The sequence below is a fragment of the Anolis sagrei genome, chromosome 3 (assembly GCF_037176765.1).
Source record: "Anolis sagrei isolate rAnoSag1 chromosome 3, rAnoSag1.mat, whole genome shotgun sequence".
NCBI classification, from domain to species: Eukaryota; Metazoa; Chordata; class Lepidosauria; order Squamata; family Dactyloidae; genus Anolis; species Anolis sagrei.
The window spans coordinates 251037835-251063284 of NC_090023.1; the positions used below are offsets into that span (position 1 = coordinate 251037835).

At 37.5% G+C, this 25450-nt stretch overlaps 1 protein-coding gene across 13 annotated transcripts in view; it reads right to left on the bottom strand.

Annotated features, from left to right (window-relative positions):
- The window catches only part of MECOM (MDS1 and EVI1 complex locus), a 558130-nt gene that overhangs the window by 18074 nt on the left and 514606 nt on the right, over nucleotides 1–25450 (bottom strand). For 6 of the 13 annotated variants that reach the window (XM_060767550.2, XM_060767549.2, XM_060767556.2 and 3 more), the window contains 4 exons: nucleotides 15407–16769; nucleotides 15042–15128; nucleotides 12175–12262; nucleotides 9464–9490 (listed from right to left, as the gene is read on the bottom strand). In XM_060767550.2, coding sequence (XP_060623533.1) covers nucleotides 9464–9490; nucleotides 12175–12262; nucleotides 15042–15128; nucleotides 15407–16769 — 1565 coding nt within the window. The remainder of the gene's footprint in view (nucleotides 1–9463; nucleotides 9491–12174; nucleotides 12263–15041; nucleotides 15129–15406; nucleotides 16770–25450) is intronic. The other 7 variants (XM_060767553.2, XM_060767552.2, XM_060767555.2 and 4 more) reach the window with 5 other exon arrangements.

Consider the following 25450-nt stretch of genomic DNA (forward strand, 5'->3'; position numbering starts at 1 on the left):
TTCTTTGATATGGTTATCATGGTTTTCTATGGGCGAACAGATGGAGACTGATATATAGCATATGTTCTGTATCACAAAAACTAGAAATGATAGAGACAAACTGGTCTCACTGTTTGAATCAGCAGATCAAATATACCCAGAACCAGGGCTAACATTTGAGGCACCAAAATGTGTGTTGGCCAATGATTTGCAATTCAAAGTGTATTAAAATTCACATTACTACTTTTTGTCAAACAAATGCTGTTTCCTGCTCAGAAAATGTGTAAGTGAACTATTCTGTGCAAAAGTGGTGGTGCCAGTACATGCAGTCTCCAAGTTATGAACAAGACAGATTCCATAGGTTTGTTCTTAAGTTGAATTTGTATGTAAGTTGGAACAGGTACATTTTAAATTGTAACTCCAGCCATATATATAAGTTTTTGGGAAGCATTGGGAGGGACGAATATCCTGAGGTGTTTGTTTTGCTGTCTGTGCCCCTGTTCAGAAGATTTCACCCCACTTTCTGGCCCTGTGATAACTGGATTTTGGAAAATATGGCTTGTCATGGAAACAAGGATTGATGAGAAAGCATTAGTGGAGACATCTTTTCCCCGCGATAATTCTTTCAGAAGTGAATGCCTCTTCCTAGGAGTAGATTCCTCTCACTTCCTGTTGTCTCACCTCTGTATGTCATTTGTAAGTCAGGTATTTGTAACTCAGGGACTACCAGTACAGTGAATGCTGTTTCCCATTAAAAATGTATGAATTTGAACCACAAAGATTTATATCAGTCCAGGTTTCTCCCTGTCAGGTTTCTCACTCGAGAAACAGGTTTCCAACACATTTTTTTTTAAAAAAAACCCCCAATATTTCTAATATTTTTCCATTCCTACACTAAACTCAGTGGCACTTATTTCAGAGTAGACATGCATAGAATTGCTCTTAAATATTTCTAAAGACAATTTGGATATGGACATCACAGATTTACCAATGGATAAGAAGAGGGAGGAATCACAAGGAATATGCACATAGCAGACAGAGGTGGCCCTAGGTAATTTTCAACGGTAAGCAAACAGTATTTTGCCCCCCCCCCCCAACCAATCACTGATATACATTTTCTGTTCATCATGGGAGTTCTGTGTGCCATATTTGGTTCAATTCCATCATTGGTGGAGTTCAGAATGCTCTTTGATTGTAGGTGAACTATACATCCCAGTAACTACAACTCGCATATGTCAAGGTCTATTTTCCCCCAAGAGTGCCTCAAGAGCGCCCTGGGCAAAATCAACTATACTGCAAATGCTTACTTTGTGTAATGGGTTGAGCCGCCCCTGATAGCAGACTTCTAAAGTCTGCTAAAGTCTGCTTTTGATAAAGATATATCATAGTGGAATTACTGGTAAATAAAACCATGCTCTGATAAATTAAGTAGTTCCTCTTCAAAACTTGTAAGTTTACAGATTCCTTCCTCATTTTCATCTGATTTGTATAAGAGTTTTAAAACATTTATCTGGAAAGAAGTTTATAGAATTATATATTAATTCCAAAGAACTGTAGAACTGCCCTAGGGTAATCCTGCAAAATATCTCTGGACAAAAAATGTGGCTTAACTCCTTTACGTTAAGGGGTTTGTGGATTTGATTTGCTTCTTACTTATTCCACTAAGCTTAATATTACTTACTATTCATACCAAGAGATATAGAATAAGACTGCTTTGGCTTATACTTTGTTCATATTAGGGTCCAAGATAAATATCATAGTCTGCTGTATGCCTGCTGTTTTTAGTCCAAAATAAATGTCTGTTGGTTTCCTTGAAATGACTATTCATGTTCTGCTTAGTCCTGATATTTTTCTCCCCTTTTGCCCGTAGCCTGCCCTCTCGTTTCATGCTCAGACTCTTAATGCTCACTACAAATTGCAATGTACAGGGTACCACTGCCAATTTGCCAAACGTCTTTCATCAAGCAAGGGAGGGGGGATCTCAGAGGGAAGTCAAGATGCATTTACTTGTCAAGAGACAAATGGGAAAGCAGAAGAAAGCGCAAGAGCTGGAAGCTCTGAGGTTTGATTCATAATCACTCAGCTGCTAAAACATTCTCCACAGATGCAAGTGGACAGAGCATTTGTCAATATGAAGGGTTCTGACGGGTACTGATCGTAGAGCCAAGATATGTAATGATGACGCTGGGTTGGGATAGGAGGTAATTCTATCCTGGTGGAGCAATGTCATTATCAGACCAGAGAGTTCAGCATTATCGTAACATTTTTTATTCCTTTCCATTTTTACTCTCCCCAGAATCAATCTGCAGTTGTGTTTCCCACTGAATTTAATCCCTCCTAATTGTTCCTGAGAGAAATAATTTTACTATCACCAGAGATCGAGGGTTAAAGTCAGGAAGGACTTTTGAATGATTCATGGTGACATGTGGGTTTGAATAGGTCCTATTTTTGGCAAATGAAAAAATATATTCAACCAAGAAGATAAGATGTGACTTATTTACATGCACACATATATATCTGAGTCAGTTTCATTACCAAGGGCTTTAATATCCATGTTTGGATCAACATTCTTCCTTCCCACACATTCTAACAGGATCGGATTAGCATTTCTTCCTTTTCTGGCGGAAATGGTTTAAGCAGCCAACTAGCACAGTAACTTTTGAAGCTTTAAGGCAACAATGCACAACTTTGGTAAGTCTGGGCTTATAAAGCTTTATGGCAGGAGTGCACAATTTTAGTGAGTCTTGGGTTTTATGCAAGTTTCTGTCTAAGGATGGATTACCAGCAAATGTAAGAAAACAAAACTGGAAGAAATTTCTGGTTTGAAAAGCAGGTACTTCTCTATTTTACACACAATGTGGGTACGAGGTAGTATTTAAAATTTATATATATATATATATATATATATATATATATATATATATAATCTCCTGTTGGCTTCTAAAAGAAGCATTTCATGTTTTGTTTTGTTTTTTATCAGAAAAGTAGGAGACGAGGGTTTCATGTTGTCCTAGGGTCACACTTGGTACACTCCTACTTTAAGCAATTCCCAGTTGCCATGTTTTCTATTTATTTAGGTGCTTAAATATTTATGTGCTATATTATTTGCCATTCACATGGTGCCTAGAGCAGTATAAATGAAACACAGAAATATGTAATTCACAGTGAGATAGCCACTCAAAACACTGCAGAATTAACAAATGATGGCTAGAATTCTGTATGGCATATTGGATCCACATGTAGAACTATGATAGCTATTAAGCATCCCTGGGGTCACTGTTGAGCTGCTGCAATCATCCCATGGCCATTGTGTGGTTGGAAGAATCAAAGAAGCATTTAGCTACATCCAAGTACCTGCATGTGAAATAATTATGTCATCTATTGAAGTCCTCTAGAGCAGGGCTTCTTAATTTTTTTCCACTTGTGATCCCTTTTTGACCCAGACATTTTTACATGATCCCAGATATATACATATATAAGATAGGTATAAAAATGAAACATTTACTGATAATAAATCAGTACTTGCAAGACTTGCTAAACTGACTGATTTTGCTTTTTGTGGAGTACAGCTGCAAACTGCATGTTGCTGCTAATAGATTTGTGTAAATGGATGATATTCAGGAAACTTTTACTGTTGCCAAATTTTTCAGTACCCCAACTCTGAGGGGTACCCCAACTTCAGTTGGGTACCCCAACTTCAGTACCCCACCAGTATTCAATTTTTGAGGAGACCCCATTTGGAATCAAGACCCACAGTTTAAGAAGCAGTGCTCTTTGTAGGCATCTTGTGCTTGGCTATAAAGAGACATAGCCAGATGATTCTCCAGCTCTAAATCCTCAAGAATACCTTTAATGAGTGGGATTTATGTCATACTGACTTGAACATAACAGAAGAGTTTGAGATTACAGATGTCTCATGATCATTTAGCAGCATTGTATAGATAACATAAAGCTAACAGTGGTAGAAAACCCTACAAGAAATTTAGTGGCCATGATTAAATAAAATAGCCTTATGTGGAACCCCTACTTCCCATTAAAACTAGTTTAATTTATTCAATATCCTGACAACATTATCTGGTATGTTTCTTCTCCTTACTCCACATAATTTATTGTATTGGCAGTAGTGAGTGGAGGAATCTATGGTATCATAATGTAAACACAGACTATGTTGTACCTGGGGTTGAAGACCACATGGAGGACCTATTTTTAGTGGCACTGCCACCTCCTTTTCCTAAATAGCTCAGTTAAAGTTACTGTCTCCTTTACTTTTGAATAAAGATTGAAAAACATACATTTTAGATAATAACCCCCCAAATCTCACAATTCTCCAGAAAACAATTTCTCTAGGATCTGCTAAAAATCAGTCAGACTTGGAATCAACTGGAGATAAAATGAAGAAAATGAGAGATTGCTTGCCCTTGCTGTCATATATTGTCTTTCTTACTATTTATATTCACTCGCTGTTGAGAACTACTGGAGCAGCATGAAAACTATTAGGACGGTCTTCCTTTAATCTTCTTAATGCCTGCTAGGGTAGCCATTTGCCCCAGATGAGGCAAAAGGTCATTGTTTCCTCATCTGAACAGATGTTCCCAGACAAAGAAAACCAAAGAAAGGTTGCTGAGTCAGAACTGAGACCAAGAAGACATATCAGCAGTTGAAGGGGAAGGAAACCCTTACAAGATTGTCATAGCTGTAACAATAGAAGCAAAAACAGAGGCCATTCATAGTGAGAATGTTTCATTACTAAGTTCCTAAAAACACAAGGCCAAGTTGTCTGCCTAGAAATCTCTTCCCTAATCTAGAACACCACTGCCACTATTAAGCATTTATATGGCATATTTTCATAATTCAAAGTACCTTTTACCAATTATTTCAAGTGAGCCAGTCCCATATTAGTCCCATATTCAGCTGGCAGTTATAGCAGAGAGAGATTATGGTTCCCTAAATCAGGTTATGGCTTATGTGGGATGTGAACCAGAGAATTCCTGACTCATAGCTCATACCTATTACATGTATCCAATTTTCAGAAGAAAAGCACCTATCTGATAACTTGAAACATGAAGAATTTGCTAACAATAGCTCACTGGCAAAAGAATCACAATCTTACTTGCTTTATTTGTCCATCTCTGAGACTCCTGTATTAGAGAACAGGTTCCAGAACACAGTGTTGGTCTCAAAAAGAGGGTAAAGGACTTACAACCCTACTGAACAGTGGCACAGATTAAGCCCTCTTTTTTTAAAAAAACCCAAGGCATTATTATGGAATCACACTATTATCCATTGAGCAAACCCACAATTCTAATCATGGCATAGGGGCTAAGCCTATGCGATATTGCATTGTCGCCATATGGCATAAGGACAAAAACAGTGTCAGGGCTATGAACCACTTTTCTGTGACCACTGACATGGTCAAAAATGTAAGAACAAGACCGTAAACAACTATAAAACCATGTCTGGATTTGAAATCATTACTATTACTATTATTTTATTAAACCGTTGAAAGGGACTGAAGTAGATTTAAAAGTTGAGTTCGTCTGGGGGTTTTCAGGAGCAGCCATTCATGCACATACTGACCAAAAAAAAGTGTTATCCAGAGAGTCTGGAGGGACCAAATATCACAAAATAACCTGAAAAATGTGAGCAGCCCAAGAGCTGGACGGTATACTCTATGTAGTCAAACTCATTAGTAGAAGTGCATCCACTCCAAGAATTCCCTTCTATTTGAGATTTTTCTCTCTCCTTAAATTACAGAAACTGCAAACCTTTCTCATGAACATTTGTACTCATACAATAAATCTATGACTATTGTGATGAAGCATGAATTGTCTTTGGGGGGGGGGGGACTGCTCTCAAACAGAACAAACAAGAGGAAGGAACATCTTATATGACTTTGAAACAATTGTTTTTTTAAAAAAAGGAAATAAAAATCCCCCAATTACAATGGAATTCACTGGTCAAGGTGTAGTTACCCAATATCATAGGTAGCTTTTCAAAAGGATTAGACAAACCCACAGACCTAAGGTACAAGAGATAAGCATGGAAGTCTATATTTAGAAGGAGTTTAGTTCTGAATTATCAGAAACTGAGAAGTCATTTCCACGTGTCTGGCCACTGTTGAAAAATACTGGATTAAGGGGCAATTAATCGGATCTTCCATTACAATTCTTATGTTCCTGATTGGGGACAATACCACGCTTAGAGCCAGCTGAAGACATAAGGAAAGACTTGGGATATCAAATAATAGCAGAGCAGTTTAAATGGTGGTGCCATATTCCCTCTGCATTTGCCAATTCTCTCTCTCACACACACACACACGAAGAATGTATTGTCAAAGGCTTTCATGGATGGAATCACTGGGTTGTTGTAGGTTTTTTCAGGCTATATAGTCATGTTCTAGAGCAGCGTTTCTCAACCTGGGGGTCGGGACCCCTGGGGGGTCACGAGGGGGTGTCAGAGGGGTCTCCAAAGACCATCAGAAAACAGAGAATTTTCTGTCAGTCATGGGAGCTCTTTGTGGAAAATTTGACAAAATTCTATCGCTGGTGGGGCTCAGAATGCTCTTTGATTGTAGGTGAACTATAAATCCCAGCAACTCCCAAATGTCAAGGTCTATAACCCTCAAACTCCACCAGTATTCACATGTGGGCATATTGAGTATTTGTGCCAAGTTTGGTTCCGAGCCATCATTGTTTGAGTCCATAGTACTCTCTCTATGTAGGTGAACTATAACTCCAAAACTCAAGGTTAAGGCCCACCAAACCCATCCAGTATTTACTGTTGGACATGGGCATTCTGTGTGCCAAGTTAGGTTCAATTCCATTGTTGGTGGAGTTTAGAATGCTCTTTGATTATAGGTTAACTATAAATCCCAGTAACTACAACTCTCAAATGACAAAATCAACCCCCCTCCCCAATCCCACCAGTATTCAATTTTTGGGCGTATTGGGTATTTGTGCAAAATTTGGGTCCAGTGAATGAAAGTGCATCATGCATATCAGATATTTACATGATGAGTCATAACAGTAACAAAATTACAGTTATGAAGTAGCAAGTAAAATAATTTTATGGTTGGGGGTCATCACAACATGAGAAACTGTATTAAGGGGTCACGGCATTAAGAAGGTTGAGAACCACTGTTCTAGAGGCGTTCTCTCCTGACGTTTCACCTGCATCTGCTCCTAATATGGTTAAATTGATTTTAAAAAATGTATAACATATTATATAACATACAGAATAATAATTTTTATTTGCATAAAACTTGATTTCGTAGCATCCATTGACGTTTACTAAAGGAAATGGCTTGAATCTATTGCCTTTATGTCTGGAAGAGGACTTTCTGCTGTGGGCCACAATCCTATATATAGCCCCAATTTTCCCCTGCCCAGACACAAAATTGAGAGTGATCTAGTGTGGATATTAGAGCAGAAGGGGATTTACAAGCATCTCAGATGGGTCAGATATCATCATCAACAAGCCTTGGGCATTCATGGTTAGAATTTATTAGATAGGAGTAGAAAAACACCAGCAGAAATATAGGGTAAATGACCTACTAAAAGTAAATAATATTAACCTGATAGCTTGAAATGGTCTAGTAGGTAATGCTTTACATTCTCTGACCAGAACATTATATAAATAAAGCTAATGCATGCTTGCATCACGATATCCCTTACCTTTATATATGTCTTCCATTTTTAATAATAGTGTGTTTAAGATTTTTGTTTAAAGGATGAATCAGCATCTGATAATTCTTGGTCCAATAAATTTAACACCCAGTTATGTTACGTTGCATCTTTATTTGGGACTTACAAAAAGAATCATATACATTTGTAAGCATGCGCTTGTTAATGTGGATGTAAAGAGAAGGGAAGCAGAAAAGAGGAACTTTGGTTAGGAGGTTGTTTTCATGATTCTTTTTCTCCCTATCTGCCAGTTACAAAGGAATTAGGCAAGAGGGGAAAATAAAGTTAAAATATTGCAAGCTGCTTTTAAACTTTGAAGTGATTGCATGCAGGCAATGTGGAACAAATATCTACATTTGCATTAATGAACAAAAAGATTTCAGTGTTGATAGCCTTCAACCTAATTTTAATAGCATTGCATTATATGTAAAATACCAACATTCTCAGAAACTGACATTACATGTAAGTTGAGCACGAGATATGAAAATATATGGGTAGCTGTCAAAAACAAGGTGTGGCAGTGAAAACCTGCAAGCTGGAGTATATTGTAATAACAATATGTGTTTTCAGAACAGATATGTCTCAATAATGAAGGGGATTTTTAAAAAATATTCACAGAGAAGTAAAACTCTTTCCACTACTTATTTTCCTATTGCCCATATCCTATCCATCTATTTTTACTATCTGGACTCAAATTTGACACTAATGTCGTTGTGAGAAAATGTCCACCTCACTTCAAGAATTCATCCTGGTTGACAAGTGCACACAAAACAATGCACATATTTTACAAAGTAAACAGCTAACATGTGCAATATTCAGAAAAATCCATAGAATCATGCCTTGGTAACAAAAAGTTACTACTCTTCAGTAAACTAAGCAAATAAATGTTTAAGTTAGGAACAAAGTATATAAATTGTTGCCTTTTGTAAAGCCACTCTGAGTCCCCTTCAGGGTTGAGAAGGGCGGGGTGTAAATACTGTAAGTAAGTAAATAAATAAAATGGAGTTGCAAGAATTTTGATGCAGGGAGCAAACACTTCAGAACTTAATATTTAAGAAGAATAGAGGAAATGTATGTGGGAATTGGAAAAACTGAATAAAGTACAGACTGAAAGATTTCTACCTCCCTAAGATCCAGACAACTCCCTCACACTTTCAAAGTGGGGTCATGGCCCCTTCTTTCCACTTGTTGCCAGCCATGCTCCATCATCTATATAACTGGCAGCTATACAAACCCACCATTCACCCATTTAGAGTATAGTATAAAGAAAACAATATGCATGCCAACACAGAATTCCCCCACACCAGGGAGATCTTTAAATGCATGCGGTGCGTTGTTTGAAATCCTCCCTGATACGATGTTTCCCATCAAAGAGATTTGTTGGATGGTGTAAGAAACCTATACTACAGACGTGTCAACAGCTGAACTTTTTTAGTTCTTATCTAAATGCAGGCAAATGTTTTCTGCATGCCATTAAAGGTCCTCTACGCCTTGTGTTTTGGCTAGCTTTCCAATATAACACCTCTCTGCCTCTAGAAAGCTTCATAACATTCCTAGAAAGGGTTGCATGTACAGTCCTTTGCAGAAGATTCTGATTCATTAGAATCTGTACTGGATGAAAGACTACAGCATTTGATGGGGGGGGGGGGGGGGGGAGACACAACTGTGATTTAGGTGAGCTAAAATAATTAATGCGCAAAGAGTTGTCATGTTGCAGTGAAACAGAGTACTGTTCATGTCATGTTCCTTTGTATGCCATTTCTTTTACAGTGTTTAAATTGAAAATATAAATAAAAACTTACCCAAGTTCTTTGATCAGGCAATTGGAACTGGGAGCAAAATTGAAACAAAAACAACACATTATTCCTGCATTTGGATCCTTTATTGCAATTAATTTATATTTCATGCCACAATAGATTTGTTTGTCTTTTAAAAGGTGCTACAACTCTTTGCTGCTTTGCTACAAGAGACTAACATGTTTACCCTTTTGGCAGTGGATTATTTCTATTTGGAGACCCAGAGCTAGCACATATAATTATCTACATATGTCAGGGGTACTTTGATTATGTTTTTCCTGCATGGCAGAGGACTGGACTAAATGACCCATGTGGTCTCTTCCAACCCTATGATTCTCTGATTCTATGACTCTATGATTCTACATTAATGATTATTAATATCAGTGCTGAAATGTAAGGAATGAAAAGGAAATTTAATCCAAGGAAGAGAAGATAGTGGGAGGAAGGGAAGCATATTCCACAAACCAACTCACTATTTATTTATTTATTTATTTATTTATTTATTTATTTATTTATTTATTTCTACAAGCAAGGGTTAGAAAATGTGATGGCTTAAATTCCTACCGTATCTAAATGTAGTTGTTATCTATTGTAAATTTTGCATTCCAAAATTACTATTTCGAAAAACAAAATTAAAATCTGCTGGTTTACCAACATTAATATCAAGATGATCTGTATTTGCACCTATAAAATAAAGTAACTTTTTTTTAAAAAACTAAGAAAAATAAAGTAACATTTTTTAAAAACCTAAGACATTAACACTGCATCAAGTTCTTATTTGCAAAGCAAAAACAGTTTTCTGGTGGCACATGATCTGTGGTTATCACTTCAATCCAAATGGTGAGACGATATCCTCAACTCAATACATGGAATGCTTATAAGCATAATAGAAGATCTCAGCCTCAGTTGCACAACCAACGTATACTTTATTATATACCTGTGCTACATCTGAGAATATGCAACTATTAATTCAACAGGCCTTCCTCTCTAGCACAATGACATAACTAGATATATACATGTGTGAAAATTCAGTTCCATTCCTGCAGTGAGGGAGACAGAAACTACCTAAATCCCATTGTTACTCTTAACCAAATCAGACCCATTGGATTCACAAGATTGGCCTATGCATCTATTCACCACTCAACAATTTGTCTATTCTAATTGGAATGAACCAATAAAGATTCCAGCCACTGTCTTTAAGCTTTGTTTTCATCATTAATTTGACCCCTAAGTGCCCTGGGGAGTCCATATGCTACCCAAGGTCTATATCCTGACCACCTCTGCCCTAAGGAAAAGGTTTACTGGGAAGATATTGAAAGGAGACACAGAGGTCCAAAGGCAGACAGGTCATAAAGGAGATTTCTCCACTTCTCTGACAACTGCTATTATCACATGCCTAGGTTATTTTTCATCCCATGAAAATTAATGTGTATATATGCATGACTACATTGTATTATAGATTTGTATGATAGTTCACACTCAGAAAAAGAGAGAAGCAGAATCACACCTACATATAACAATTTATGCTTCTGAGCCCATAAGTTGACCAACTTCCCTTAACCGCTCACTAGATCCTTTCAAAGGGCTACCGGAAGGCTGCAACCATATTGGTTCCTGTAGTATATCACTTCAAATGTAGTAGCAGAAATTGGAGATTGGAGAAATCAGTAATATTTATTTGATTTCTGCCTTCCCTTCAATACAGGATATTCAAAGTGGCTCATGCAAAATAACAAAATACAGCCCAACTGCTATTGCTTCAATCTCCCCGACTAAAAAGAATAGTATGGCATAGGTTTTTCCCAGTCTACTACTCTTACAATGTCATTATCATTGTAACCACAATGATGTAGAAGAACATTTAAATCTAGAACCCTACTGCTCACTTTTATCACAGTAACATACTATATTTGCCATAGTAACATACTATATTTGCAGCGTATTGTAAGATTCCACACTCTTTTGTTATCATGTAAAGCTATCTTTATCATATAGACTGAATCCACCATTTTGTGAAGGTTCCATGCATGCCCTTTTTCATAGGCATGGTAACTGTTACATGATAATGATCAAATTAGTGTTTGTCCACAGTATATTAAATGAGATATAATAGCAGGAATTAGAAGGTTCAAGGCTTTTTAATGATAGATAATAGTAGGAATGAGAAAGTTTCATCGTACTAGGCTAACACATTTCAGAAAAAGCCACATTGATACAAGACAAATAGCAAAATGTATGCTGGGAGTAAAAGACTAGTGTACTGAGAAATCATAAGATAATAATTGTTATGCAGTTTCAAAGTAGACCAACTTATTCCTGTGGTACAGAAAACAAATAGCTCAATGGTCTGAATAACAGTACACCGTTGTACCCCTTCCCTTAACAGATGTGAAATGTGGTTAGGGTCAGGGTTCATTTCATTTATGTTTCACAAATACAGAAAAATGGTTCACTGTTAGCATATCTTCAAAAGTTGAAAAATAGAAACATGGTGAATCAGTCAGGCACTAATATACGATTTTACTACAGAAAATCCTTGTGTGGATCCTTGTGAAGATTAAAACAACACTATGCAGGTATTTCCTCCCAACTCACTAAAATGCTACATTTTAGGAAATCCGATAATGACTAAGACTCCAGCTGTTCTTCTGCATCTGCTTCTATGAACCAAACTTGTTTGTTTATGATCTCAACATGTTGATTACAAAAATACTCACTTGTGGGTGGAACAAGAATCCTGGAGATGGTCTCAAGTATTTTTCCTTCAAAGCTTCGAGTGGGTCAGACAACTTTCTTTTCTCCACTCTGTAAATGTTAAAATGAGAATTTTCTTGTGATGGGTCAATTGCACAAATGTGTAACAATTTGGTAACTTGTATTTGAAAGTAACAGCACCCTTTTTTTCTGATAATGATAAAAAAAAAACAAGGAGCTGCAGAACTCTCACAGATATGAGGTACCGGTTGAATATCCCTTACTCAAACTACTTGGTACCAGAAGAACTTTGGATTTTGGAGTCTTTCAGATTTTGGAATAATTATATTTGCATATACATACATAATGAGAAAACTAAGACATGGCTCCAAATCTAAACATGCAATTCATGTATGTTCCACATATATACTTTATACGCATACTTTTATACAACATTTGTAATAATATTTTGCATGATACAAAGTTTGAATGTACTGAATCATCATAGAGCAAAGGTAACAATTTCTCAGCCACCAGTTTTGGATTTTGGAGTATTTTGGATTTTGGAATTTTAGATAAGAGATCCACAATCTGTACTATACTCATGAGTACTACTGTAACTGATGAACATCTTTTATACTATAATTATACAATTTAAACTGGAAAAAATCCTGTTTATGCATAATAGAAAATGCACATTTAACTAACAGCATAACAATGGCTGAGATAACACATCAAGAGATGTATGTGTATCACACAACATGGATATCTCTCCATAAGTGTGTCTCCCAATGATAGCTCCTGCAAACTCACACTGTAAGCAGTGCCGCTTGCTTCCCTATTGTCAGAGAGCAGGGTGTGAACAGGGATTCATTGAATATTTTCCTATAGCTGCATGTTCTGTGATAACCATCTACAGACAACTCCAGGAGTTCTTGTGATGTCTTTGCAGGTGACATCTTTGAAGCATGTCCAGCTACAGAAAAAGAGCTGGGTGCATTCCTTTTCATCACCTTGCATTCAAGCAACATGGAAATGGCTGTGTTGTGGGGAGAATGGTCTGCACTGCTCCGAGAAAGGGAGGGATTTTAGTTGTCTTGTGCTCAAAATAGAATCCTGACCTACGAAATGGCCACAAGAAGTAAATTGCAATGGTGTTAACACAGACATTTGCTATTATAATTCACTAGCAAGATGTCAGCAAATATTATTAAATTTATACATTTCAATCTGAACATTTTAAATGAAAGTCAGCCACTAGTACTAAAGGAGCCATATTTGGGGAGGGCGGGGGGGGGGGGTGCAATTCAGCTCCTGTTGTTGCAGTACTCATGAGTTTATTACTATTGCTCTTATTGTTATTTTTCTACTCTTGATCAAAGTGAACATCTTAATATGTCTGCACCAATATTCCTCATTATGAATCTAAAACAACCTGTTTCCAGATTTATAATCCACCACAACCATCCCACAAAATTCCCAAGACAATTCTGAGCTTTTGGTAATTAATCACAAACATCTTTGTGGGTTAGATCATGTCAGTATTTGGCTAATTGTTTACAGAATAAGAGGACTTCTCATTTTACGCTTAGAAGCTTTTGATTAGTTAAATTGTTCCATGTAACTGAAACAGCAAACTCACCAGTAGTCAAGGTTTATGTTGTATGGCACTAGTTTATAGATCTAAGGAATGTTCATAGAGATGGTAATTTGAATTTAGATCTGAATCTCCTTGCTGAATGTTTTAATTTGATTCACAGGTTTGAGAACAACAAGCTGACATCATTCCATATGTCTTGCTTTATAGTGTTCATGTTCCCCTCACAAACTTTTGTTCTCCCTTCCAGTATTTGTTTTATAAAGTATATAATTTAAAATAAAGGTTTTTTTAAAAAAAACACACTTGGGACAGTGATCCTCAAAATCAGATAGAAGAAAGAAAGACAGAAACAAAGAAAGGGTGCTCATTTTACTACTGCACCCAAATAAGAGTCCAGCATAAGCAGAGTTACTGAATACTCCAATGAAACCTAATACAAACATAATGCAAAATTGCTGTCCAAGAAATGCCGGCTGGAAGCAGGTTAACAATGGCAGAATTCTGTGTTCCTCTCTTTTTGTCACTGTATATTGATGAATTATTTTGGAATTAACATTTTAGGCTACTTCTGTTGAATATCGTGTACCAGTTAGTTTTTTGTTTTGCTTCATACTTATTTATCTCTTAGGTCCTATGTAACCTATAGGTACACAAAGAAAAGCAAGACTTCTCAATTGTAGAAAAGTATTTTCAATCTCCATTTGACTGAACAGAATGCATCTATTCCATGGGGACCATTGCTTATAGCTGGGGTTAGATTTTTTACTCATAGAACTTGCTGTCTGAAGTATTAAAAACTTGCTGTTTGGAGTATTAAAAAGTCCCTTGCCCTTTCTAACCAGACATCATGAGGAGCATTATGGCAAACACAGTAATTTTTCAGTGCAATCCAAAGGAAATAAACACCTTCTAATTGCTCAGGGAAGTCAATTTAAATTATTTTGGTTGCACCAACTAATTCTGACATGTCCTTAGATATATTCACAGGGGTAAAATAGCTCATGTAGCTATATCCCTCCCCATCAAAATATTTAGAAGTTAGAATATTCTAAATGAAGACAACTATCAACTATAGTTTTGAAAGGCAAAACGGTGAGAAATCCACCTATAATGTTACCAAAATTCTGGTAACTCTGGAATTGTCTTTTATATCCCTTTGGAATTGGAACACACTCAATTACATATCTGATTACTGTCATTTGATTTATCATGCAGGAAGGCAGGAGTACCTTCCAATGACTTAAAACAAATCAGACGATTACTCATTTGTAAATAAAGGCAGAATTTTACCCTTGAGTTCCACGTTGTGTTGCTATGGTACAACGTGTTTTGAGTTCTTGGGTGAAACACCTTCGATTGCAGTGGAGATCGCCGTTCCTAGTTTGCAAACAAAAGCCGAATTTGACTGCCCATTTTTAAAATACAGAATTTCCCTTTCTGAAGGGAAATTGCTTCAAAACTGATAAATTAAGTTGCATTAAGAATACAAAAGGCTATACACATTCTTTAAACCTAATCTACATTAATTTCTAACTTCAAATGGGTTTTTTGTAATTTTATTACAATAATGACAGATCATGATACATACATGATTTGGTTCATCTGTACACGTGAATGAGATTTCAGATAGCTACATTTTATTACATGCATATTACCTGTAAATAGGATCCATAAAGAAGGGTGTTGGCCTGGCGTGTTGTAAAGAGATGTCTGATGATTTTCTTGATTCAGGGTTGAGTTCTCCTTTCTTTCCCCCAAAGATGTGGTTTTTCCGAGGCTCAGTCTGTTTTGTACCACTAGCTCGACTTCTGCTGCCCATACTCAAATCTAGAGGCTGGTCCTGGTTGGTCATTGATGGTGTTGCTGGTTTTGAGGTTATAGGAGTAAGTGGTTTCTCCTCCTTACGTTTAGTGGTAAGATCAAAGGGAGACTCGGAGTTTCCCTTTAAGATCTTCTTTACTTCTCCTGGCGATTGGGGTTCCATTTTCAAGGGTAACGGTCTCAAGTCTCTATCAGGAAATGGGTACATTGACTGAGAGAATGCTGGAAAAAATGGGAGGGGAAACATGGAAGGGTAAGGTAAGGCTCCAACTTTTTTGTCCTGTAGCCCCACAAGTCCTGTCGAACCAAAGTATTTCTCAGCAATAGAGGCAATGGCCTTTATAGAATCATTCACAGCTCCTGACACCGCAGTTTGTTCCTCTAAAGATGGTGAGAAGATGGAATGATTGCTGTATTCTTTCTTATTATTTACGGAAGCCAAATTCTGAAGAGAGTTTACTTTGTCTTTGAACATTTTACCATTTTCTTTACATTTTTCTTTATCACTTTCAATGTCACTTTCCAGATCAGAGCCAGAAGTGGTCTCCAGGTCACTCCCACTGGGGGTACTGACATCATCAAGGTCACTACTCTCTGAGTGGTCACTGATCTTTTCATGTGGCCTCTCTTCGGAGGACCTCTCTGGTTGAAGCTCCACTGGCTTATTTTCACTTAGGTTAGGTGGGTGCTTATTTAGTGCCTTCAAAATGTCCTGGGTAGCTGGCAGTGTCTGAGGATGTGTCATGAGGGGACTTTGACTTTTGGTTGTTTGGTCTGTGCTTGGAAGTCCTTTAACAGGAGAACTAGCAGGTATCAAAGGTGGCCTGTGGTATAACCCTGAAGGAAACAAGCCAGGGAAGCTAAAAGAAAATCCAGGAGCTGTTGGAAAGGTAAGACCAGCAGGATGCCTATTGGCACCAAAATAGTCAGCAAGGCCCGGATTTGCATGATTCATATTAACCATGGAAGATTTATCCATAGCTGGGGTTCCAGGAAGTGATATGCCTTGGCCAAAAAATCCTCCTGCCGCAAAATGGTTCTTGCCCTCACAAAATCTCCTGTGTTTATTTAAGGAAGACGTAGTGCTGAACATTTGTCCACAGTCTTTGCACTTGATTTGGGTTCTGCAATCAGCATGCATACGCTTATGACGGCAAAGGTTTGAAAATTGAGTATAGGATTTATGGCAGACCTCACCTGTGTGTAAACAACAACAATAACAAATCTCAGGATTTATGGTAATCTTTCTCTTCCCCCTCCTCCATCACATTTAATCCCACCCCTGTGCTTTAACCTAATGATCTAATATATTACTTATACTTTGAGCTAACTCACTCAGAGCTCAATCATAAATCTATTCAATCATATTTAAAATCCACAAAGTTCAAGAGAATATACTTCTGGACTGTTATTATGACCACAACCCTATATACTTACCTAAGAATAAGTCCCACTAAACATAGTGGGACTCATTTGAAGTTCTGAGTAAACATATATAAACTTTAACAGGATAAATAAAAACATAGATATCACATAAAAAACAGTCCCATATTCCAAAATGTGGAATCTTCTCACACAAATAGAACGAGAGGCAGAAGACCTCATATATCACTTCCATAAAACAAACATAAGTTCTTTTTTCACAATATTTCAAGAGCCCTGAGCATTTATATGCATTAACCAAGATACAAAAACAATTAATGTGCATGCACATTAATGTGGGTGCAAAAGTTTTTATGTTCTTGAGAATTATCAGAAAATTTCTGCAATCTATAAACTATCATTCTTAAAGAAGAAGAATGGTGGGCATTAGATGTTTCCCTTTCACAAGTAGCATGGACCTCTTGCTCGTAATTAGTGCTTTATAATGTAATGGCCTCTAGAGGCATTTAACCAGGCATAGCTGAAGAACACACTACACTGATCCAATAAACATTCCTGCATGTATAGATAACATGATCACCTTACATGAACCCTAACCAACCTCAGAACTATTAGCATACTTAGTACATACCTTTGCTATCCTTGCAAGCATAGCTTCAAGCACCCTCTACAACAAATTTAAATTATGTGCTGTAGTAGTCTGTATAGTGTATAGCGAATGCTAGGTAGCATGCCTTACTAACATTGATACTTGAGAGTTGACTTAAAATTAGAGTTAAGTTTGGACCTACAACAAAATACTGCAAAGATTCTAACAATTCCAGTCCATCCCCTTTTTTTCCATTTTCTCCCAATAATTAGTTGGTATTCTTTAGCCAATGAATATACTTAATATGTTTGAGGTTTCACCATTCCCTTATTGTCTTTTCCGCGCATATATATATATATATATATATATATATATATATAGTAATTCAGTATCTATTCCATGCACATTAGGATAGCAAAGAAATGCAAAAACTACAATGTTCCAGCATCTTTAATAGTTGACAGAAAAAAGATATAATTACAGGTCTAGCTTTCATGACAAGCTGGAATTCCTCCTTTTTATATTTTCCTAAAGGGGCATAAGCCCCAGCCTCTTTTCGTTTTGACCATCCAAATAGATAGTGTCATACTAAGTAAGCACAGTGTGGCTGTAATTCTGAAGCTACTTGCCTGGGAGTAAGTCCCATTGAACTTAATGGGGCAAGTACAGAATAGCACTGTCATAGCCTGAACATAGGAAACAAAGAGAACACTTATTCTGTTGCATCCAGATAAAACTTCCTCCAGGAAAGAAGAGTTGATCAGCTTAACTTTTGCCTCATTTGTGTTATATCACAGTCTTTTGCCCTTCGCACATCAAAGCCACACAACAATGCACATTGTGAATTCTGAGACCTTCTTAACAATTATTTTCATGGTTTAAGACAGACTGACATAATTTACAATGGCTCTATTTTAAGCCTACAAAGGAAACTGAATTGAATGTATCCCATCCTGCACTTTTGGTTCCCATGAACTGTAATCACGTCCTCTGACTTCCACTCACACCACGGTTGATGCTAACCTTCCTGCCCTTATAAAGGCTTACCCCTTGAGAACCTGCTTGCTTGTTGTCTGTCTTAAATGTTTACTCAATTGCTATCTGTTTCCATCACAGCAACAAAGACACCCATTGTTTGAGAAGGCCCCAATTCCACCTGTCTGGCTCAGATGGGTCGCTTTGCAGATATTTATCAGACAACCACTAGAGTAACAGTTGCGGCGCTGGGTCCAAGCCAAAGAAATGTACAATTCAGGAAGAATGTTATTGCTGTGTATCAGTTAAAGTTCCTGTACAATACCTTTCATTCATAAGGAATGTGCTAGCAAGAAAATGTTTTGCTAAATGTTACCCACATGAGAAGCATAGCAGGTTGATTTCATCTTGCAAAATAGAAGAAATTTGTCCTTTATTTGAAGAATATTTCATGAATGCCTAAGCCATGGGGATGGAGGGGAATTCTGGAATTTTATCTGAATTAAATGGCTGGATATATAAACTAGAATATTTACTATATTTGAAGCTTAAAATGCACAGTGCATTGCAGGCAGATGGCCCTCCTCTGGTGCCATCAAGGTGAGCATTAAATACTGACATACAACAAGATGCAAAATCCACAAGCAGCAATATTTTTATTGAGCCATTTTGAAACACATTATGCAAACTTTTGAAGTTTAACTAGCTTCTTCATCACGCAAAGATGTCAAACATTATACAGAAAAAAGACAATGACAATGTTAGAATTAAAGGTCTGTATTTTCTCTGAGATGGTGTCACCTAAGATGTTTCTCAGGAATTTCATGTGGAAATTAGAGGCAAAGAGTAATAAGACAAGTAATAAAATTTCAACTCTCATTACCCATAGAAAAATAACTTAACTTTTTTTTTTTGAAATCATGAGTTGTGTAAAGCTCTGAACATTTGCATATTGTATTTTATGGTTAGGGTATGGCTTGGTGTGAAGCGGCTACAATTATTTCTTCCTGAATTGGCAAACAAAGCCTGCTTGTTCATTTGCCTTTTGGTATCACTTTAATTCCAGGATAAACTTTAAATTAAGCAGCTGAAGAAGTAAATCATTATGAAATACAACTGAATTTGAAATGTCTCTTTTGGGGGACTACAAATGTGAGAGTACCATCACAGAGGGAAATCTAAAAGCTGTTGTCTAGATAAAGCAACTTTCCCAAACACAAAGAAAATGATCCCCAAGATTAAACATTTATTCTATCCCTTTCATGAACCATTACATCTGTAGCAGGTTGGGCAAAGTGTAGCCCTCCAGATGTTGGACTGCATTTCCTAACAGCACAGCCAAAGGAATTATATTCCAGCACATCTGGAGGGCCACACACTGCTCAGCCCATGATCGATTACCCCGGCCTTACATTTCCAAAACAAGAGGTTTTGAGTTGCATTCTACCTTGTCTCCACAATTTTCTTCATGAATGTCAGGTACTATGGCCTGTCTTCCAGCAACCTACCTAATACCTTTTAATCCATCTGATGTTTAGGCATTTAGGAGCAAGAAATAAGTCACCGGTGAAGTGTGCATATTTTCTGCTTATTAATGCTATTTTTAATACATCTCTGCCCATTCCAGCATGTGGTTTCTATTTGTGTAAGCTGGAGGTTTGAGAAAGGCAGTCAGTGTGTAATTACCTTTGTGTTGGTGAGTTTGCTCCCAAGTCAGAGCAACATACTGTAAGGAGAGACAGTTGTCATAAACAGAAAGAGAAGGTAGAACATGGTGTGTGGCCTTTTTGCCGGGAATTAGATCTCTCTGTTCTAGGTGACCCTCTACCCTCCGCCACAAACGCTCCGAAAATCCTACCCTGACATGTGATCTTTAAATTCTTTTGTTCTGTAATTACATGGCAATTATTCATAATTGCCCTTATGGATTCCCTCTTTGCCCTGTCTATCATTCCCGCATTTGAGAAATCACAGTTGGTGTTTCGGTTGTGCCGCAATTGCCGGGGACATATTAATGAAAAAAGCAGGACTGAGTCATTTTCCATGTGATTTAATTTGAAAAGAATGGCAAAGCATCTAAATTTTCTTTTCTTTTCCTTCCTTTCTTTGAAAAAGGCCACTGAAGCTGCAGGGCATGAATGGTCCCTATATGGCTGGAAGCTATTGTTCACTAATTATTTTATTTTCACTAATATTAAAAAGACATTCCTGTGATCTCAAGCAAGAGAATGCAAATCTTTAAACAACAGTCAAAGCCGGGTCTGGTTAATTATGTTTTTCTAGCTTAAATAAAACCAAGCACAAATAAATAAAAATATCAACCATTCCAAGAGCAGACCCACATCCCTCAGAGGGACTCTTTTCAGCCATTAAAAATCATGTTGATATATTATTGAGTCTCAAGGCTTGCACAGTTTAATTCAACTGCTCCCCTGATGAATGTATGGCACATGTTCTTGTATACTGAAGAAGTTAATTCAAGAGCTACAGGAAGCCGACGGTTGGCTCTCAAGAGTTTGAACCACAAGTCCCAGTGGGCTGATATGAAATTGCAGGTTGGCCCCTGTTTCCATTAAACCGGTTTCCTGAATGACCCCACACCTTCATGCTCTGTGTATCTGAATTCTGCGGCCCAGCCACGCAATATGGTTAGCTTCAGATTCTGTTAACTGATCCCACCCTGGAAGCCGTTCTTACATTCAACACAAAGATTTAAGCAATAACTAAAACCGCAATACAGCTTGAAATCAGAACAGAGGGGGTAAGGCAGGGATTAAAAAGATTCGCAAGACATTAAAAGTGACCTGAATTTCCCCAAAGTGAGATATCAAACTGCAGAAATGGGGACATGCCATTAAGCACTAGGCAGATGTGAGAGATCTTTTGATTTTTTTTTTTAGAAAAACCACACAGTTACCTGCCAATCCCATATTCATTTTCTTATAGTGACTGAAGCTTTGCTTCATTCACATTTCAGCAATCCATATTTTAGTCAGCTTTCAGAATCATGTGAATTGGGTTGAAAATTCCTGGAAAGAAAGTGGTAAAAATACCTGGCTTTCTTTACTGCAGTTACAAGTGCTCCATATTCAGTAGGCTATACAGTTCTACTGTAAGACAATGTAAACGCCCCAGCCCACCATAACAGCCAGCAATGGCATTGGGTGAACAAAGTCTGTTTGGATGTTGATTGAAGGAGGAGGATGGATCCTTCATCTGATTGTTGTAGCCTTGCGTACCCTTCCTGGTTCTAAGCACTTTAAGTTTCTTCTAGACTCTTGTGTCCTTCTGCCAACTTCTTACACAGTTGGAAAGGGTGATAACTGCTTTCTACTTATCCCTCCATTTAAATAGCACAGTCTCTTCAGCTGCAGGAATTACCACAAGAATACAATTCCTCACAGTGGGAGACATGGCCATGCACTTATTACTGCATTCTGGCCTCCGGAAAACAAATGAAATCCATCACTCATACTGGAAGCGAAACAGAAAACCTGGGATCAGATCCTGGGATATAGGGCCTGTCTGGAAGGGCCCTGAGTGTTGGACTACAACTCTGGAAACCAGAGTTGTAGTCCAACAATGTACTGTGTGACCTTGGGGACAGGCTTACTTTATTGTCACCATATGTTGGAAATGACTTGACAGCACATAACAAATTGCACTATTGTCCCCTCTTATATATCTCACCTATTAATTAAAATGGCCTTAATGTCAGCTCTCTTTTTCCCCCTATATGACATTTAACATCTTTGCCTGATGAAGAAGCTAGCAAAGTTTCAAAAGCTTGCATAATGTATTTTATTGCTTTGGAAATGGCTCAATAAAAGCATTGCTGCTTGTGGGTTTTGTATTTTGTTGTATTTCAATATTTAATGCTCACCTCATTGCTGCCAGAGTCAGATCATGTTATGCTTTGGAATTGGCCTAACAAATATATTGCTGCTTCGTGGATTTTGCATTCTGGAGTATTCTGCTAGATAACCATCATGGTTGACTATCTAGCATAGTGGTTCTCAACCTTTGTGTTGCCAGGTGTTTTGGTCTACAACTCCCAGGAATCCCAGCCAGTTTACCAGCTGTTAGGATTTCTGGGAGTTGAAGGCCAAAACATCTGGGGACCCACAGGTTGAGAACCACCGATCTAGCAGAATACCCCAGTATTTGTTCTCCAGAACAGTATTTCTTGGATGAGTTTCCCATATTTCGGTATGCATGCTTCACTTTAATAAAATATTGAGTTACTTTGAATGCTGCTCAGATCAATTTAGAAATAACTAATTAAAATCAAATATGTAAAATGATAAAGATTGTATTGGCACCATTCACATTTCCAAAGGGGGGAAAATCTAGGTTGAGTTTATCGATAAAGATTCCCTTGTCCTTTATAGAAGAATATACAAGAGCTTGTTCTGAAAGTAGCAATAGTCTGGAATGATTCCAACATTTTTAGTGGCTTGCTAAAGGGAAAATCTCATTTGGTGGAATCTTCTTACACTTTATTAGTCACATCCACCAGTAGCTCTTCTTTTCTTCCTGAGGCTACATTAGGGGAAAAAATAAATAAACTTACAAATGGTTCAATGCATAATTAGACCTGGGCCTAGGGAAGCGTGCCAGAGCACACAATATAAAATGAGGTTATGAAAGTATTTCCAGAATTGCCCATGGAGCCTTGGATACCATGAAGCTTCTGAAATGAAACAGGCCCTCCTCTAAGAGTTGGTCTATATGGGAACCAAAAACAACATCCCCGTGGTGAATTCTCACCTCCCTGCCACAAAGTTTACAAAATCTAATGGCAGGAAGAGCAGTTATCATGTACTGAGTGTCTTCAACAACAGCATGAGGCAGAGGCAAAGAGTTTTTATGATGGCTCTCCCAGCATGCTAGGACGGAAGGAAATGTGTTTTAAACTGAATTCTGGAAGATAGGAACAAAATTGAAAAAGATCTGGATAAACTAGAAAATTGGACTGAAATGGAATTCAACAAAGTCAAATGGAAAATTCTGCACGTAGGTCACAGAAACTAAATGGATAAGTACAGAATGGGCCATATTGACTTAGCTGCCCTAAACATGAATAGGACTTTGGGATTATTGATGGCCATAAGGAATATCACCCAGCAGTGGGATGTTGTAGCAAAGAAGGTAAATAATTAACAGAACTATAGCTTTCAGGTCAAAGAAAATAGCAATTCCACTATATTCTGCACTGAAAGCCACCATGGTTTACTGGTTGCAGCATTGGTCTACAAATCTGGAGACCAAGGTTTGAATTCCCCCTTAGCCACAGAAACCTGCTGTGTGGCCTTGGACAAGTCATACTCTTTCAGCTTCAGAGGAAAGCAAACCTCTTCTGGACAAATGATGTCTTTGAGAAGCACATGGATAAGTGAGAGCTGATTCAGGCAACTGCAACAAGAGATAAGTAGAACAAGACACATGAGGAAAGGTTGAGGAAGTTGGGCATGCTAAATCTGGAAAAGAAAAGATTGAGGGGTGGCATGATGAATTCTAAAAATATCAAAGGGACTGTCAGAGAGAGGGGGAGAAAGGTTTGTTTTCTGCTGCGCCAAAGAGTAGGACCAAGTGTAATAATTTTAAACTATCAGAAGCAACTTCTTGATAGTAAGAAGAATTCAATAATGGAAGAAGTTGGTCTCCTTCTCTGAAGAGCTGGAGTTCTTGCATTGGGCAGCACATGTGTGTGTGTGTGTGTGTGTGTGTGTGGACTTGATAGTCTACAAGGCCTCTTCCAAAATCAATGATTCTATGTCATGTGATGATATTTCTGAGGTCAAATGAATAAGGAGGCTTAATTCCAGATGTCTAACTTTTGCCTGTCAATTCTGCCATTGTTGTCCCACTTACCTAAGTCATGCCTGTGGGTTACTCTAAGTAGGCCTTATTTGGAAATTCTAACAAGAAGTGTACAAATACAAATGAACTCATAATTTATGAATTATTAGGAAGCCATGCAACACGGACACTATAGAAACTAAACTATTTGACTGCCAGAGACTTTTAAGAATCATTCAGAGGATATATTATCCTCTGAATTATTCTTTAAAAATCTCTAGTGGTCAAATTCCATTTTCATGCACCTATTCCCTAATTTCTTCTAGCACAAACCGATTTTTCAGCACCATTCACTATCCTCTTTTCACACAATATCAACTTTGAGTATTAAACAGCACGAAGAAGAACAAAGATCATGCAAAGGAAAGCAGTGAACCACACAGTTGAAATGAAAGAGCATCAAATCATTACATATGTTAAACATGTACATACAAACATATACATAGAGGAAGAAGTATGACAAGCCTCCAGCATATCCACACTGTAGAGCAAGGCAATAGAATGTTTGACCTTTCAGGTGTTTTGGGCTACAATTCACTCAATTTCTTAAGATTAATTATGCCAAAGATGTCTTATTTCTGCCATAGGAAATGGTGATCTCTGTCACATAACATAAGAACAACCACCACATTCACCATTGTAGAGAATTACAAAGGCATAGGTGATCAGCAGCAAAAGATGCAGGACTGTTTTAGATCAATTCATTATCCCAAGTGATTAGAATAATAAGACCACAATACCAAAGGTTTATGTATTTCAGAATGCTGTTACAAAAGTGGCCAATCAGAAGTCTGCGAGAAGACTATACAGCAGGACATAAGTGCAATAGCACTCTCTCAAGTGTGTTTATTTATACATGTTTTGGATTTATATCCTGCCTAAGAGTACAACTTAGATTGATAACAATTCAGTGACTGACAGCCCAGAATAGTATCTAGTAGGGGTCCCCCATGAATGCTTCTTCAATAAGTCACTGAATCATGGAGGTTGAGAGGAGTAAAAAAGTTCATCTGTGCAAAGAATGGTTGAAGGTTCTCCACAGATAGGATACTTGATTCTTCTAAGAAAT